Source organism: Zootoca vivipara, chromosome 5 (genome assembly GCF_963506605.1).
Source record: "Zootoca vivipara chromosome 5, rZooViv1.1, whole genome shotgun sequence".
In the NCBI taxonomy this organism is placed as follows: Eukaryota; Metazoa; Chordata; class Lepidosauria; order Squamata; family Lacertidae; genus Zootoca; species Zootoca vivipara.
In genome coordinates this window covers 56,044,962-56,063,343 of record NC_083280.1, presented here as the reverse complement: position 1 = coordinate 56,063,343, position 18,382 = coordinate 56,044,962, and the positions used below count along the sequence as shown (strand labels likewise).

Here is an 18,382-nt window from a genome sequence, read left to right as displayed (position 1 = left end):
GAAACTCGCCTTCTCTGTTTGAAATCGTTTAAAGTAGGTTAAATGCGGCCTTCCGTGTTTCCCTATCTGGCCCTTGGGACTCTCTCCAATTCATACCTATCCCATTTACATCCCTCAATGGACCAGGAAACTACAATGTTTAAACTACGACTGTTTTCTGCTTCTGTAGATGTGCTAGAAATAGCTGCCATTTGTTTAAAAATGCCTTTGGTTAAAAAAAAATGTGGTTAATAAAAAAAATGTGGCAATTGTTCCGAGATGAGTTTCTCATACCTCTTGACCTGATTTTATTTTTCTTCCTTCACTTCCCAGGTAGCAGTTGAAACACGAGCGGTGATTGCATGGATGGAGAAAAACCCTTTTGTGCTTGGTGGCAACTTACAAGGTGGAGAACTTGTTGTTGCCTACCCCTATGATATGGTCCGGTCAACGTGGAAAACCCAGGAGCACACGCCTACCCCAGATGACCATGTTTTTAGGTGGCTGGCATATTCTTATGCCTCCACCCATCGGCTGATGACAGACGCTCGCAGGAGAGTGTGCCATACGGAGGACTTCCAGAAGGAAGACGGGACTGTAAATGGAGCTTCGTGGCATACTGTTGCAGGAAGTAAGTGTCTGTAAAGCAGAATACCCCTAAACGTTCAAAAATAAAAAAGGCTGCCTGTACTATTTGTTCTAGCACCTTAACTTAAACTGAATGGCTGTCACCCACCTACGCAGCGCAGAAACAATACTTTACTAACTTTTTCTCTTTGTGTTTTACAATGCATCCTGGATTGATGCAGAGCTGTCAGATTTTCACCACGGAGGTTTTGGTTTCTGTTGCTGATCTCCACAGCTGTGCATACTACTCTGCTTTTATAGTGCAATGGGTTTAAATAGTACCTGTCGAAGTGATTTAATACAGTAGGGACTACGCATCTGTTTAAGCAACTGGCAATTGATATGAAACTAAGGGCTTGGCTACATGTAAACTGTGTGACTTGCAACCAAGTTGCAAGGTTCATTCAAGGTGCAGGGGCTCATTTCCCATCACAGCTGCCATGTAGAGAGGCGGGTGTTTAATCCTTTTCTCCTTAACCACAATCCCAATGGAATCTTTCCCCCATTTGCAGTGGCAAATGCGGCAATTAGCTATTTAAAAAAGGTCCCATTTGCATCAATGGGAAGTTGTTGCTGTTTTTCAACCACTAATTATGGTGTGGGGCTAATTTCCAACTGAATCATTGCAGGAGATGGAAGAGTCAAATCTCCCATCATCACTTGCTACTGTCCTGATAGAAATCAAGGAGGAGGACGCACCTAGGATTATTATTTCTTAAATCATTCTGTCTCTCTATATATGTCATCCTCTGTATGACACTATATATTGATTGATTGATTATTTCTTTTTTTAAAAAAAAGTTCCTACACATGGCTGTAAACTTTGCAATTAATGTAATATATAGCTAAGCCCTAAAGTACCTAGTTGCCAAAGCTATATATTTAGGGGACCGTAAGCTATTTGCCTTAGGTGTATACTACTGCAGTTTATTTCTTCTCTAATTACAGTCGTGCCTTGGAAGTTGAACGGAATCTGTTCTGGAAGTCTGGTCGACTTCCAAAATGCTTGAAAACTAAATTGCGGCTTCTGATTGGCTGCAGGGTGTTTGGGATCCAAGGTACAACTGTATTATGGAATCATAGAATTGTAGAGTTAGAAGGGACCAATCCAAACTCAGCAGTGCAGGAAACTTTCCCCAATATAATCTTGCCTTGCAGTGGAGGAATTTGGTGTTTAAAGCATTAAATCAGGCATCCCCAAACTGCGGCCCTCCAGATGTTTTGGCCTACAACTCCCATGATCCCTAGCTAGCAGGACCAATGGTCAGGGAAGATGGGAATTGTAGTCCAAAACAACTGGAGGGCCGAAGTTTGGGGATGCCTGCATTAAATGATATAACTAACACATACAAGTCTGGGGGGAAAAACCCCTCTTCTTGAAACCTGACAATACATTGAAAATCATGCACCCAACAACTAGCTGCATATATGTACCTATATATTGATGAATTCTAACTGCATCATCATTCTAGAAGTCATTTAATATATTTTGGGATATGAGCTGGAGATATGAGCTGTGTTGGGTGTAAAGGCCTTTCCACCCCTTGTGCTCTCCTGGAGTGTCCTTGTGATGCACTCAGAAACAAGAAATGATCAGTCACATCCAACTCTTTTGTTTCTGCCTAACAGCGAAAGAGAGAAGAGATGTTCTGTTATACTTTTGCCTACAGATAATAATAATAATAATAATAATAATAATAATTTATTATTTATACCCCGCCCATCTGGCTGGGTTTCCCCAGCCACTCTGGACAGCTTCCAACCAAATATTAAAAACAGTACAGCATCAAACATTAAAAACTTTCCTAAACAGGGCCGCCTTCAGTTGTCTTCTGAAAGTAGAATAGTTACTTATTGCCTTGACATCTGCTGGGAAGGCGTTCCACAGGGCGTGTGCCACTACTGAGAAGGCCCTCTGTCTGGTTCCCTGTAACCTCACTTCTCGCAATGAGGGAACCGCCAGAAGGCCCTCGGTGCTGGATCTCAGTGTCCGGGCTGAATGGTGGGGGTGGAGATGCTACTTCAGGTATACATGACCGAGGCCGTTTAGGGCATTAAAGGTCAGTACCAACACTTTGAATTGTGCTCGGAAACGTATTGGGAGCCAGTGTAGATCTCTCAGGACCGGTGTTATGTGGTCCCGGCAGCCACTCCCAGTCACTAGTCTAGCTGCCACATTCTGGATTAATTGCAGTTTCCGGGTCACCTTCAAAGGTAGCCCCACATAGAGCGCATTGCAGTAGTCCAAGCGGGAGATAACCAGAGCATGCACCACTCTGGCGAGGCAGTCCGTGGGCAGGTAGGGTCTCAGCCTGAGTACCAGATGGAGCTGGTAGACAGCCGCCCTGGACACAGAATTAACCTGTGCCTCCATGGACAGCTGCGAGTCCAAAATGACTCCCAGGCTGCGCACCTGGTCCTTCAGGGGCACAGTTACCCCATTCAAGACCAGGGAGTCCTCCACACCTGCCCGCCTCCTGTCCCCACAAAACAGTACTTCTGTCTTGTCAGGATTCAACTTCAATCCATTAGCCGCCATCCATCCTCCAACTGCCTCCAGGCACTCACACAGGACCTTCACCGCAATCACTGGTTCTGATTTAAAAGAAAGGTAGAGCTGGGTGTCATCTGCATACTGATGAACACCCAGCCCAAACCCCCTGATGATCTCTCCCAGCAGCTTCATATAGATATTAAAAAGCATGGGGGAGAGAACGGAACCCTGAGGCACCCCGCAAGTGAGTGCCCAGGGGTCTGAACACTCATCCCCCAACACCACTTTCTGAACACGGCCCAGGAGGAAGGAGCGGAACCACTGTATAACAGTGCCCCCAGCTCCCAGCCCCTCTAGACGGTCCAGAAGGATGTTATGGTCGATGGTGTCAAACGCCGCTGAGAGATCCAGCAGAACTAGGAAACAGCTCTCACCTTTGTCCCTAGCTCGCCGGAGATCATCGACCAGCGCGACCAAGGCAGTTTCAGTCCCATGGTGAGGCCTGAATCCCAATTGGAAGGGATCCAAATGGTCCGCTTCTTCCAGGCGTGCTTGGAGTTGTTCAGCAACCACTCGCTCAATCACCTTGCCCAAGAATGGTAGATTTGAGACTGGGCGATAGTTGGCCAAATTGGCCGGGTCTAAATATGTTTTTTTCAGTTGGGTACCCAATTAGAAGCACATGGGGTTCCATGGATATTGTGTGCAAAGTAGAGGATTCAGGGTGGGCAAGATCTCAGTTGCTTTCAAAGCTCCTGCTTGAACATTTGCTTGACATGAATCTCATCAAGATGAACCTTGGTAGAAACAAGCTAAAAACACCTCAAGTGAATTGTGTGTGTTGGACACAGAGTACTGTAATGAAAGGCTCCACAGCATTGTCTCTTTAGCAGTAATAAGGATAACAGTTCCTGCAGTCCTTTTGTTGGCCTGTTTTGTTGCTACAAGCTGCGCTTTCACTGAACAAACAGTGTACAACTTGGAAGCTAATTTTGTAATATTTGCATTGGACCACATGAAGTTAGTCTTGGCCTGGACATAATGATTCACATGCCAGCATGCAGAATATTTCTTTTGCTGTCTACAAAAACTCTTTGAACTCAGGAAATGGAGATAGTTTCATGTTTGTGGTACAGCATAAAAAAACCACACATTTGAATAAGTTGGCCCAATACATGTCCTATTCCTCCCCCCAAATACAATATGCATTTTAAATTCAGAATTGACTGCTTCATTAATTTATGACTTTCATAAGTGCTGTGCAAACTTGATAATGAATTGATCCAGCATGCTAGAGTTTTAACCACAAGAATAAGTACTACCTTTATTTCTTAGCAGCAATTATTGCTTTGGATTTATTTCAACAAATTCATTTTTACAGCTATATTATATTCTGATGTTTTTAATAATAATAATACGCATCCTAACCCTAACCCTAATGCAATGATAAATTTCGGATCATTGTGTGATTATGATTCTCAAATATTGGCTTAAAATTCCATCTATTTACTCTTGACATACAAGAGGAATTGTCTCAGATTAATGAACATAAAGTGGAATTAGCTAAAAGGTGTTAATTGAATGAGAGCAGCTTTTACACAGCATGTGTTCAATAAATAACTGACTATTACTTCGCAGAATTCCTGCTACATTTTACTTATGATCTTCTTAGCAGTAACGTTTATCCAAGCTGCCCATGTAGCTTGCTCCGCCACTGGATCAGGGTTTCCCAAATTTGGGTCTCCCTCTGTTTTGGACTACAGTTCCCATCATCCCTGACCATTAGTCCTGCTAGGTAGGGTTGATGGGAGTTGTAGTCCAAAACAGCTGGAAAATGAGGTTTGGGGACTCCTGCTCTAGATGATGCTAGACTTCAACTCCCATCAGGTTGAGCCAGGATGGTCAGGGATAATAGGGGATGTAGTCCAAGAACACTGGAAGAGCCAGAGGTGCCCCATCTCAGGATTAGGACAGTCTAAAAAACTTAATGAAACTTTGTAGATAAAGCATCTTTGGGAAAATATTAATTCAGACTGAGTAAAAATGCTTCTTACTCTTAACTGGGAAGGAGAAAAGCTTTAGCATAGCAGCAGAACCCGACACTCTGATATTTCAATCTTTCCCTATCGACAAGCTTTAACTTCTGCATTACATAATCCTCCTACAGAGAAACCAGAGGTGTTTTCAGGCTCATTAAGTGCTTGGTAGCAGCTGTATAGTAATAGATTCCTGCCCCCCACCCTCTCTTCACTTAGTTCCACCCATGTTCTTCTATATTTGGTCATTATAAAGTAAATGAATTAAAACAATTAAAATTCATCTATAAGCTTAAAACTCTCCATATAATTTGAAATTTAGTTTGCTCACGAACAAAGTATTCCTATTCCTACTAAGAGAAATAAAGAGACAAAAGTACCAAGGTATGACTGTATTTTGTGCGCGTATTTAAGTACGCTTCGGTTTGAGTACTTTCAGTTTAAGTACTACGCAGACCCGTCTGGAACGGATTAATCCACTTTCCATTACTTTCAGTGGGAAAGTTCGCTTTAGGTTAAGTACGCTTCAGGTTAAGTACAGACTTCCGGAACCAATTGTGTACTTAAACTGAGGTACCACTGTAATAATAAAAAATGAATTTCCAAGATACAGTAACAACTGTTTAAGGAATAGTACACATACCTTTGGCATCAGCAATTTAGTTGCATTTTTGTGAATAATATTTATAAATTAATTTCAGTTTGACAGTAACAAGTGTTTCTGGAACAAAGCACCTTTCTTAACCAACCATTTAACATTATCCTGGTGAGCTGCAGACTAAGTTGTGGTGGCCTGACATTATCCTCTTTGGATGAGAAAGTAATAATATTTAGAATTTAATCACATGCATGTCAAGACTTTTGAAACTGAAGGCTTTTGTAACATTGCCATCTTAAAACTCATGACTTTCTAAAAAGTTCCTGGAAGTCCATCCAGATTCCGAAGCCTCTGACAGAATACAAGGCCAGGCTAAATTTCAAGATGTCTGTTATATTTTTAAAAATGAATATAAATCTTCACCTTTTACTGGCAGAATGTTTTATGAGTTCATTTTAATTAAATTATTGATATCATTACAAAATGCATGCATTTCCATAAAAGCTTTTTTTAATCAAATCTATTTTAACTCAACTATTAGGAACATTTAATTATTTAAAATGATTGTCCCTAGATTAAATAAAAGCTGTATTTCTTTATTACATTATTTTTATTTATTCTTTTCATTGCATTGACAGGTATAAATGACTTCAGCTACCTACATACAAATTGTTTTGAACTATCCATATATGTTGGCTGTGATAAATTTCCCCATGAAAGTGAATTACCTGAAGAGTGGGAAAATAACAGGGAGTCCCTTATTGTTTTCATGGAGCAGGTATGAAATAAGAACACTTGGGATGATTCAAATCTAGATCTGTTCCAAGTGAATTCCTTTTCTTTAATTGGGGTGTTTTACATCTGGTTACCACAACTCACTGTTTTCCATTACTTGCCTATGAGATTATCAAGGAGGAAAGCTAAATGCAAAGTCTTTCCAAAGAAACTGGCAGTTGAGTCAAAATCTGGGTCATGCTCCACTAACTCAGAACAGGATGGTATATATTTGGCAGATCACATTCTGAAAAGTCAAAACAAATTACTTCTGTGGGGCGTGCCCCGTGAAACTTGAGGTTGTGTCTAATGCTGTGCAAATGGAGCTCCACTCATGCAATGGGAATTCCCCTTCCTCTCCAACCCCCCCGTGTGTCCCCAGAATCAGCTTCAGAGCATATTTAGAAGGTGTGCGGGGGCTGCAGGGGTGAGGAGGAAGTTACATTGCACAAGCAGAAGTCTGATACGTGAGCAGGATGGCAGCTTTGGACCCAAGACTTAGAGCTTTCAATGTTCATTTGAAAAACATGAATATAACCCACAAGATTCATGTGTCAGGGGACCACCGGCGTCAGCAGGGAACCCGTTGGGTCGGTGGTAGGGCTCTGAGATTTTGCTGCTTCAAGGCATCTCCCAGAAGGTGGGGCTGAGGCTCTGTCAGCGGAGGAGAGCCCAGGGGATGCTGGCAGATCACAGGAGCAGTGGGGAAGGTCTGAAGTGTCAGACCTGAGCGCTGTAGAGGGAGAAGTGTCAGCAACCAGAGAACCTGCCCAACAGTTTAGTAGTTCAGGGGGGGGGAGGCAACGTTCCCACCCCTCCACCCCAGGAGTGCAGGGGGGGGGACGACAAAAATCGGGAGCAAAAGTGGAAGCTGAGGGCTCCCAGGTTCCTTTGTTGGCACCAATCGAGACGCACGCCACTTCCGGATTCTGATTCGGACTAAGACAGTCATGGACTTTTTAGCTCTGTCATGTACATATGTATATAATAAAACTCTGTAAAAACCAGCTACGGAGTTTGAAGCCTCTTACTTATGAGAATCCAACAAACGCCCTTACACCATGTCATGTTTGATGCTGGAAATATGGCACCACCCAATACTGGCAGAAAATGACTTTGTTCATAAACTTCCAGTAAAATATCATTCATGGGCACCTCTGACATTCATCACTTTACTTGTTTCTTGTTTCTAAGAGCCTATGTCTCTTTTCAGGCTTTTGACCTGACGTGAATTACATAGTTTTGGAATAGCATATATATCATGCAAAAATACCATTCTCTATTATTTACTGGTAGTTGACATCATTTGGTTCATCATGACGGGCATGTCTCCTCTTTTTTCCGCCATTGCCTAATTCTTCATTTCCATGTACTTAATTTTACTGACAGGTGCACCGAGGCATTAAAGGCATGGTGAGGGATCTACACGGCAAGGGGATTCCAAATGCTATTATTTCTGTAGAAGGCGTTAACCACGACATCCGCACAGGTAATTGCATGCTTCTGTGTCGCAAGAGAAGGGTGAAAGGAGGGCTGGAACACACAATGCCAAGTTAATTAGCTTGCGGCTTTATTAATGAGCCACTTTGTCGGATTGAGCATGGGCTTTGGTACAACATCTGCACAGAATTATTGTGGTCTAAATTTGTCGTGTTGGTGGAGCTGCCCACTTGACATCACAATGGGGGGAGGTATTGGTTTGTTCTGGTTCCTATTTTTGTTATGGATTTTGTGTGGTTTTTTTTTATCTTGTATTTTTATGTTGGGAACCACCCTGAGAACTATGGAGGAAGGGTGGTATACAATTATCATCATCATCATCATCATCATCATTACCTTGCTCATCTGACTGGGTTGCCCCAACCACTCTGAGCAACTTCCAACATAATAAAAGCACAGCAAAACATCAAACATCAAAGAACAGGGATTCCTGCAGATGTGTTCAGAAAGTGGTGTAGTTGTTAATCTCCTTTACATCCAATGGGGAAGCTGATGGGTGCCAGTGCTGAGAAGGCCCTCTGCCTGGTTCCCTGCAACTTCACTTCTTGCAGTGAGAGAACCACTTGAAGACCCTTGGAGCTTGACCTCAGTGTCGGGCAGAATGATGTGGGTGGAGACGCTCCAGGTATACAGGGCCAAGGCTGCTGGATTATGGACCCATAAGTATGCGTGTCAGCTATCTACTGTCTTGAAAAATCAGGTTTTGCTTGTTTGTTGTTGTTTTTTAAAATGAAGCATATCTTTACAGTGCAATCCTATGCATGTCTACTCAGAAGTTGAACCCATTGAATTCAGTGAACAGCAAAACCAGGCTTTCTTGACACCCTCCTTTGGACAGTGTATAGTTTGTGACACCATAGCAAAGGAGGAAGTCAAGTTGCACCGGCATTCCCTGACACAGCCTATATTACAGCTGCTAGGTATATCATCCCAGAAGCATCATCACTGTTGCCCAGAAAGCAGTCTCCTCCTCAAGCCCGGACTAGAAAAATAAAAGAGGGCAGGATAACTAACCCACTGAGAGAAATTGGGGCAGAATGTCTGCCAGTTGCTGCAGATTGAGAAAATACCTATAATATTTTCGAAGTGGAAGACTGACATGTGCCTCCAGTTTTAATCTGGAAACAAAACCCCTGTGCTTCAGGTATCAAATATTTGGGCAAGCTTTGTTTGGGATGTTTACCTGCTTGCTATATGCTGTTCTTAAGCAAATAGGTTTTGAGGGTCAGTATGAAAAGTGAGTGGAGCTGAATACCAATGAGCCTGCTCTGTGTGTTCTAAATTTCAACAATTTACTATAATTTGCCAAGGTGCTTCAGGTTCACTGCTATAGTATAGATGGTTTAGTCTCAACTCTCAGCTGCTCACAGGAAGTGGTGGAGGAGTTATCCTGGTTAGGTTAGGCATAAACTTTTTTTTCGTGCTACTGGGGCACAATTCATATCCTCTCAAATGTGTGCAGAACCAGCCCAAAAATGATCAACATGCATTCCATTAATGTAACTTGTCTTTTTAGTATAGTATTTCAGGGCATTGTAAGTTACCCACGGGCAAGACAAATATAATAGTAATGGTGTCATTTTGCATTAGTGTGAAAACAGGGAGCTATTTTGTTGTCTTTGTGTTTTTATGTAGCGTTACATGCTCAGAAACATGGAGAAAGGCTCTCAGCGGGCTACAGGTAATCTGCAGGGGAAGTCATTGGCTTCACAGGGAATAACCCAGATTGAACATGTTGACAATACTTCAAAACAAAGTGCAGGCAATTTACCTGTCGAAATGCCCTGCATCGTGAGAAATGTCAACTGCAAGAAACTTTCTACATTCTTTATAGGAATTGTTTATAGGAAACTTGAAAATATGTTCAAATATTTGCCTACCTCTGTCACTTGTAAGCTAGTATTTTGATGGCAACCCCTCCAGAAGAAGTGCAGCTTGTATTGGGAGAAAAGGCAGCTCAGTAGTAGTGAACTTGACATGTATGCAGAATGTCAAAGGTTCGATCCCTGGTGTCTTCAGATAGGGAGATAGGGACTGGAGAAAAAGTTGTGGCCTAAAACCCTGGAAAGCCACTGCCAGACTGTAGATAATACTGAGATGCCTGAACCCTTGGTCGGACTCAGTATAAGGTAGCTTCCTGTGTTCCTATTTTGCACTCAGAAAAATAAAGGAGAAAAAAAATACATAATAATTTATCTTATTTTCTAACAGTTAACATCCTCTTACACAAAGCTCACAATAGTTAAATCATGATATACCGTACTAACTCCACCCTAAAAGAACCCCCGTGTGTGTGTGTGTGTGTGTGTGTGTGTGTGTGTGGCTGTGATCCACAACAGGTTCCCAGCCTGCTAATTAGCAGCCCAATTCACAATATTTAGATTTCAGCCAATTGAGTCTCATTGGAATCAATGGGTTTGAAACAGTTTAATCATATGCTTTAGTTTCCCAGGCAGAAGAATCACTATTGTGGAAGGATAGAATGAGACATAAACACTGTAATGGTGGCTATGTTCACATCAGTGGCTTAAAACACAGCAAAGTCTCTCTCCCCCCCCCCCCGGCTGAATTTCAAGCTGCATTTGCATGGTGTTGTTTACATCAAAGAGGGGGCAGGGATGTCTTCTCTGATGCACCTGAGCTTTTTAGCTTCCCTGCCCCTGCAAACCCCCCCCCCCCCGGAACTCCTATTTGTGAAGCTGTTGTTTGCACATTTGTGGCAGCTGTCAGTACAAAGTGAATGCAGCTTAAGTTTTCTAGTCAGATTGAATCTGGTTTGAGAAAAAAAGTGCATCAGACAGAAGTAGTTGTTGATAAACTACAGGGTCTATATGGTTGTGGCTAAAGTTGTGTGAATGCAGCTTTAAAAACTAGCACTGGGAGAGCACTGGATGTGGAATATGTGGTAATGTGAACACACCCAGTGTTACATGATGGCAATTCACATTTTTACTAGCCATACAGATTCTTCTTCCACATTTCCCTATTGAAGGATGCAGGAATCTATTATCAAATGAAATGCAGTGCAGAGTGTTGAATCTTTCCTTTGTTTCTTTGGATTCTTCAGATGAAGCCTGTTTTTTCTTGACTTTTGGAAAAATGAATCTCCAGAACTACTGAGCAGTGAAATCCAGATCTATCTACCTACTCTTCCATTGCTAACAGTGGAGTAGGAAATGAATTATTATCATCATCAAAACTTGTATACTGCTCTTCATCCTTTCTGATGCATTGTGGAGGTTGATTTTGAGGGAATGATGATGCTGTGGATGCTCACACTACATGTGTGTTAGTACCTACAAGCCCTAAGTTATTCTTCAACCTGTATATTTTCAGATTATTACAAAGATGCCTTAAGTCTCCAGTGTTCTTTCCATCAGATGAAAATGGCTCCTAACAGCTGGTTAGAACTTTCTTGGGGAAGGTTTGGGGAAGGAAAACTATTGGAGGATGTAGTCTTGGCACAAAGGACAGTGATCAGACCAAAATTATTTATTTAAAACAAACTCAAACAAACATAAGACATGAGGAAAACTATACCAGAGGTCCACGTCTCCAGCTGCCCCAGTCTTGGTTCTAAAGCTATTGAATGAAACCTTGACTGGTACTGTTGCAAACCTAGGTGGACTGGTATGAAACATGGTCTCCCTAGTGTTATAAATTTGAAACAATAAATTGAACAAATCAAGCCTATATAACTAGAACATGGAAATGCACATGAAAATGGTAGTTAAATCCCCAAGGTTACCAGTCTGAGATAATTAAGTTTTTTCCTATACCAATCCCAAAATCCCCATCCTAGAGCAATCATTTCACATGCAAGGATGGATAAGCTCTTTGGTACTAAATAGAAAGATGGAAGTTAAGGCTAAACAAAAATGTATCACAGTATTAATTCTTTCCTTCTTCCACAGCAAGTGATGGAGATTACTGGCGCCTTCTAAACCCTGGAGAATACGTCGTCACTGCAAAAGCAGAGGGCTATACTGCCGCTACCAAAAACTGTGCTGTGGGTTATGACATGGGTGCGACCCGGTGTGACTTCACCATCAGCAAAACCAACTTGGCTCGAATCAAAGAGATCATGGAGAAATTTGGGAAACAGCCCATTAGTCTGTCACTTCGGCGGAACAGACAGCGAGCAAGGCAGAGGCGCCAGCAGTATAGACAACTTTCTACAGTGTAACAAATTATGCTATCATGCTCTGCATTTAACCTGGACCTACTCCCGTAGTAGAATATATAATATCAACCCTGTCCGGCAGTATTCTAATTAGGGATATTTTATTATTGGATATCTTGGGATTCTACTACTTAATGTTAGATTTATATGCTCATCTGAAAAAATGTGGAATAAAATATTGTCTTCTAAAAAGATCTGATGTGTAACGATTGCATGTGGCATCGATATTCTCTGACCCAGAGGAGAGGCTTTATAACCAGAAGAAATTCCACACATACACAGCATCAGACCATGTACTTCCTTGAAACCATTGAACTAAAGATTCTGTGAATACAAGCTTTGGTTTTGGGGTTCGGAAATGAGATTTCAAGATTCAGCTCTGAAATACTTTTGAGCTGGGAGACAGAATTCAGATTCTGTCTGAGATACTACCTGTCTGTTTCAGCCAGCATCTGTTCTGTCATTGATCCAACAAACAAAGTGCAAAAGTGAGCAAAGAGATGTCTAAAACAAAAGCAATTAAAATGGTGCCCTTTTTTCTTGGAGGAATGAAACATTAGATCAAGGGGTTCTTTCAAGAGTTATTTCAGGTATCACCTTTGTGATGCCAGATCAGTCCAACTTGGGGCCATGTTGGAACAGATTTCAGCATGCTGTCATGAAGGCAACAGCTTAGAGGTCCATATAGCTCTGCAAAAATGGGAACACTGAGCTTCACCTCTTACACATCACCAGTCACCATATTGTTGTTGAATGTTTAACAAATGCATCACCCTTGCAAATGTAGTGACCTCAATATTTAGTCTCACTATAAAGTTAACATCATCTTTAAACTAGTGTTGCATATTCTTGCTACTTCCAGGTTTACTGGACAAGTGACTGGGAGAAATCTTTAGCAGATAGAATACCAGGGAAACTTTCACTCTCTAACATTAATAGTAGCTTGAGTTTCCTCCTAGTGATTCGCAGGATGTAAACTAGTTAAAATTATTGAAGAGCAGGCTTGTTTATAGTTAGATTGTGATGGACCAAAAAGATGAGGAGGTGTGGAGCCCAGCAATTGGGCCCTGAATCAAGACATCTCTGCCATGAACTCAACAGGTGATCTTAGAAAATGGATTCTCTCTCAGCTCTGCGTTACACCTGCAACACAGAAATAACAGTATTTACCCGCCTTGCAGAGATGTAAGGATAATGTATGTGAAAACTATAGATGCGATATATAAAAGGTGTGTTGGTACTGTCTTTATAAATGAATGAGATCAGCTTGTAAAACAACAAACCAGTCAATACTGGACATTTTCTTCAACTTATGTAACTTGATGTAAGCTCGTATCAGTTATATAGGGTTTGAACATTATTATGCCATTCAATGGCAGAGCCTCATCCCTTCTCTTATGTCTGACAATAATCCAATTGTGTCACATATAGAATCATGCATGGCAACAAGACTTTACTGAGCCTTTCTAATTACACTGTTCGTTAGCCGTTATGATTTTTAATTGCAGTGGTTGTCTTATTCAGTATATATTTGTGAGACGTGTAAAAAATAATAATGATTGTCTCAGTCACATTCAGAACTAAAGAAAATAAAACTGCTGCAAGTAGGAAATTGACAGTGGATGTGCAACATACTTGTTATATTCAATTTATTAACACTAACCAACATATCCTCTGTGATGAACAGAAGCTACAAAATGTGCAGAGTGACTAAATCTCATTAAAAGCAAGCAGTGCGTACATTCCAACCACTGCAAATCTTCATGCTGCATCCATCTGATGAGAGTGCTTGTTTACAGGTAATGAGGCTGAAAAATGTTTGCATGGATGTCATAGAATCACAAAATTGTAGAGGCGGAAGGGATCCTAAGGGGCATCTATTCCAACCCCTCACCATGCAGGAATCTCAACGAAAGCATCCATGACAGATGAACACCCAACCTCTGCTGTGTGCACGCATCATAATACCAGCACAAAGCATTGATTATGAAGGGCACATATATACAAATTCCATTTCTTTCCCTTTAGATCACAAGGAAACGGGAAACTTAAAAAAAGATTGTCTTCCCTTTCATGTATTACTGCATGGTGAACATACCTTATACCAGGTGAGTATTTTTGTCAGTCAACACCAATGTTGTCTACTGCTGACTAGTTGTGGCTTTGCAGGACTTCACATCATCAGCTACCTACTCCTTTTAACTGAAGATACCAGGGATTAAATCTGGGACCAGTGCTGGATATAGGGCTGTGTGGGGAAGGGGGTACAAAATTGAGAAGTTCTATAATGGAGAAAATCCATTTGGAGGTGCCAAATTTTAGCCTTGCTCAGGGCAACATATTGCCAAAGGTTACCAAACTACACCTTGTGCATGTGCTGGACCACTGAGTGATGATGCCACCCCAAAAGGGCTATCTTTATACAAAATAACTGTGCTCTCCATAATGGATGGCATCTATTAGGGCTGTGCATTGGAGCCAACTGGATCCCAGGTCCCAAATGAAATCAGGCAGATTTGGGTCGATCCATGGTTTGGCTGGATCAGGTTGAGACAGTCCTGGGTCACATCAGGTCCACCTGGGGAGATCTCCTTCCCCCTCAGCCTTCTCAACAGCAACACATTATATGCATGAAACCTCCCCTAGTCCCACAGACTTCTCACTGGGGTTGCCAGCTTTTCAACTGGCATCCATAGCTGTGCCTTTAATGAGAGTGTAGCATAATCCTCTGGCCACATCAGGGTACCATTAAGCACTGTTCCTATCCCCTGGTCAGTTGTCAATCCTAACTTTCAGTAGTGCATATAGTGAAAAATTTCCCATCACCCCATATCTCTCTCCCTAAGCCCTCTGCTTTTCTGAGAAAGCATGCTCACATGACTGACACAGATCAGAACTGCCACCTTCTAATGAGGCAGAAGGACATAAAAAAATGGTGGGTTGCTAAGGAACACCCAGCATGCTCTCCCAGAAGGCTGTTCGCGGTGGTTTAATTTTAATCTCTCCTCTAACAACCAAGTAGCAAGTGGCATGTCCTGTGAACCAGAAGACATTTGGCACAAGAGGAGCAGTGCTGAGCACTGACCAATGAAGTGCAGAAGATTGGAATGGTTGTTGTGGTAATTAAACGTGGTCAGAAGCGGGAAGTACTCATTTGAGCAAATCCCTCAAATTGGTTTGGGTCTTGGATCTCTCCTGCATCACCATTATTATTTATCAAATTTGTATACCACCCTTCATCCGAAGATCACAGCGCAGTTCATAACCGGGGGAAAACAAAATGGGAATACAAAATACGTAATAAAATAAAATAAAAACCGATATACCCACTCCCACAAGCACATTTAAAAAGACATAGAATGTTAATAAGCCAAAGGCCTGGTTATAGAGAAACATGTTTTCCTGGCACCTAAAGATACGTACTGAAGGTGCCAGAATTTTCAGAATTTCCCAGACATACCCAGAATACTGCAGTTGGAAGCAGTGTCCTGGTGAAAATCGGCAAAATGTTTGGGAAAATCCAGCTAAATGGCATCCCATGTCGGCAATGTTGCTTTGGCTGCCCCCCCCAATAGCTCAGAAACATATTTTTTGTGTGATTTTGCAGGGGGGGGGGGACCTCAACAACCTTTGTGGAATGTGGTAATCCTAATGTAGACCAAAGCATGGAGCTTTTAAATACAATACTGTCTCATGAAGTACCCATGTGGGTAGGTGCTTTTTGTGTAGCTATTGTCATATATGAATCATTTCAAAGCCCTTGCAGAGTAAGACAATGCTTTTCTTAAATGGATCTCAGTTCTCAGGATTAGGGACTTAAGGCACAGTCTTGTTCTGAACATAATGTAAATTATTGTATTGATATTTCATGAAAAGGCTGGAATCCAGAATAGGATTGTTCCACTTTGCTTTGACACAGCAAGAGAGTTTCTGAGCAATAAAACTGTGCCCAGAGGCAGTGAATCCATCAGGTTTAATGCAATCTTGTGGCGGTTCAGCTATGAGTAAAAAAATCAGAATGTCCAAAGACTTGCTCTCATTCAGGCATTTACTTCGTCACCTGAATTGACTAGCGTTTGTCAGGATGTATTATTGCTCGACGTCACTCTAGGTTTTGAATTAGATATTTATAGAAGAGTGTGGTGTGCGAGTTTTGATTTATCTACAAGTGGCTGCTTAATCCACTTCTGCTGGTTGCTGTGACACTGTTTCCTGCTAGAATGGCTATATCTACTGTGAATCTGTTGACTGCTCTTGACGAAGGAAAGGTATGTTTGCATTCTGTAAATCTAAGACTGTTTTCAGTTTTACCTCATCCGCTGACTCAAGATAAGCACTGAAAGTGGCATCCCTTTTGCTACGTAGGCCAAACCTCAGAGGCTCTTTCCATTTTCAACCTCACAAAAGGGGCCTTTGCCTCCGTTCCTTACTCCTACATACAAAATAAGTCCATATTTGCTCTCTCTGCCTAGTGCCACTTTGTGAAGTACTTTAGGAGCAACTTTCTGAGGGGAGAGTTGTTTGACAGTAGAACAGACTACCTTGGAAGGTAGTGGGCTTTCATTCAAAGGAGCTTTTAAAATATAGGTTGGATGACCACCTGTCAGGGATTATTTAGCTGTGATTCCTGCATTGCAGGGGGCTGGACTAGATGACCCTTTGGTCCCTTTCCAACTCTACAATTCTATGATTCTATGATAAGAAACAATGCAAATACAACAAAAATCATACAGCATCCAGCCCAATGCACAACAATTTCTACAACAATTTTCAAGTGATCTATGGTAAAAAAAAAAATCTTTAGAAGCTGGCTCATGAGTGCACATAAAATTGCTTCCTAGCTCCATGCAGCCACAGCAGTGACTAGAGGATCAATGAGCTCTGGCAGGGGTGCAAAGAGAATAAATGCCATGGTACACATGCATCAGCACAACTGGACGCATTCATCTGCCACAACTGCAGCAAAACATCTCTCTACTACTATATCGGTCTCTACAGCCACAGCAGGTGCTGTAGCTCTCCAACATTTCAGCTCCTTCAGCCCTGAAAGAGAACTTTGCCATTGTCTCCCAAAACTGATGGATGCCAACCAAAGTCCCACCAACCAGTGGTGCTAACCTTTGTCCATAGAAATGACAAATATGGTTGGGCGGAGAAGTCAATTACTCCAATGCTGGAGTTCTAGATAAGGCCAGTAGTGGACAACATGGTGGGGCAGTGGGACTTACCTGACCTCCAGGAGGCTGAATTTCTGCTGCTTATCAGGAAAGAGAGGAGAGGGGATAGGCATTGGCAAGGTTAGCACAGTGCAAACACAGCAGCAGAAACACTGGTTGGGCTCCACTTGTGTGTGTGCACTGCACTGCACTGACCTCCCTACCAACTTGGTCCTCTGCTTCTTCTCAGTAAGCGGCAGCAATTCTGTGCCCTGGAGGTCAGGTGAGGGCAGCCCCATCACACAATCTGCTACTAGGTAAGGCCTCAATGATAGCCTGGGAGTGAATCTTAAGGAAGAAGTTGCATCCACTCCAATGTCTCACCCCTAGAGGCCTTCTGGCACAGCCCATTTGCTCTGGAGGAGAGGTATCAGCTACTACATGACTTGGCAACAAACACGCCTAGTTCATCACCAGCAGTGCCAGTGCCAGGATTATCTCCTCGCTCTTTTCCTCAACTGGCTCTCTTGGTGAACACAATAAGGAACCCCTAGAAAGCCAGGACCAATGGTGTGATGTAAGTCAAGAAGTTCAGTTTGTGAATACGCTTAAACCCCAGGCATTAAAGTCAAATTTTCTGTAAAGTACTTAACATTCCAATTCTTAAAGTGGAATGTTCCTTTCAAATTGCCAGTAATTTCCAGAATCTTTTTCTGTGGATGAATTGCCTGCATTTTATTACCGCACTTTGACTGCATACATTAAGCTCTGATTCAAAACAGATCTGCTATATTTGCAGCTAATCTAGATTCTAGAATATGGTTTGAGAATCAGTTAATGCTAACAGCCAGTGTAAAGACTATAGGGAATCCACAAAATTTTTAGATGTGACCGCTGTGGCATCTTGTCTACTCTTGCTTACGTTGTTATGCTTCATTAAACCCATTAGTATACTTTGAGCCAATAGGTTTGAGTGAGTCATAGGAAGCCTGAGGTATTATATAATTGGAATGTGCTGTGTTCTTCTCTTAATTG

General features: G+C 42.0%; 1 protein-coding gene across 2 annotated transcripts in view; it reads left to right on the top strand.

Moving 5' to 3' along the window:
- The window catches only part of CPXM2 (carboxypeptidase X, M14 family member 2), a 68,632-nt gene extending 55,972 nt beyond the window's left edge, over positions 1–12,660 (top strand). For both annotated transcript variants that reach the window (XM_035138311.2, XM_035138310.2), the window contains 4 exons: positions 313–610; positions 6,373–6,512; positions 7,898–7,997; positions 11,923–12,660. In XM_035138311.2, coding sequence (XP_034994202.1) covers positions 313–610; positions 6,373–6,512; positions 7,898–7,997; positions 11,923–12,194 — 810 coding nt within the window. In that variant the 3' untranslated portion in view covers positions 12,195–12,660. The remainder of the gene's footprint in view (positions 1–312; positions 611–6,372; positions 6,513–7,897; positions 7,998–11,922) is intronic.
- The last annotated feature ends 5,722 nt before the right edge of the window (positions 12,661–18,382 follow it).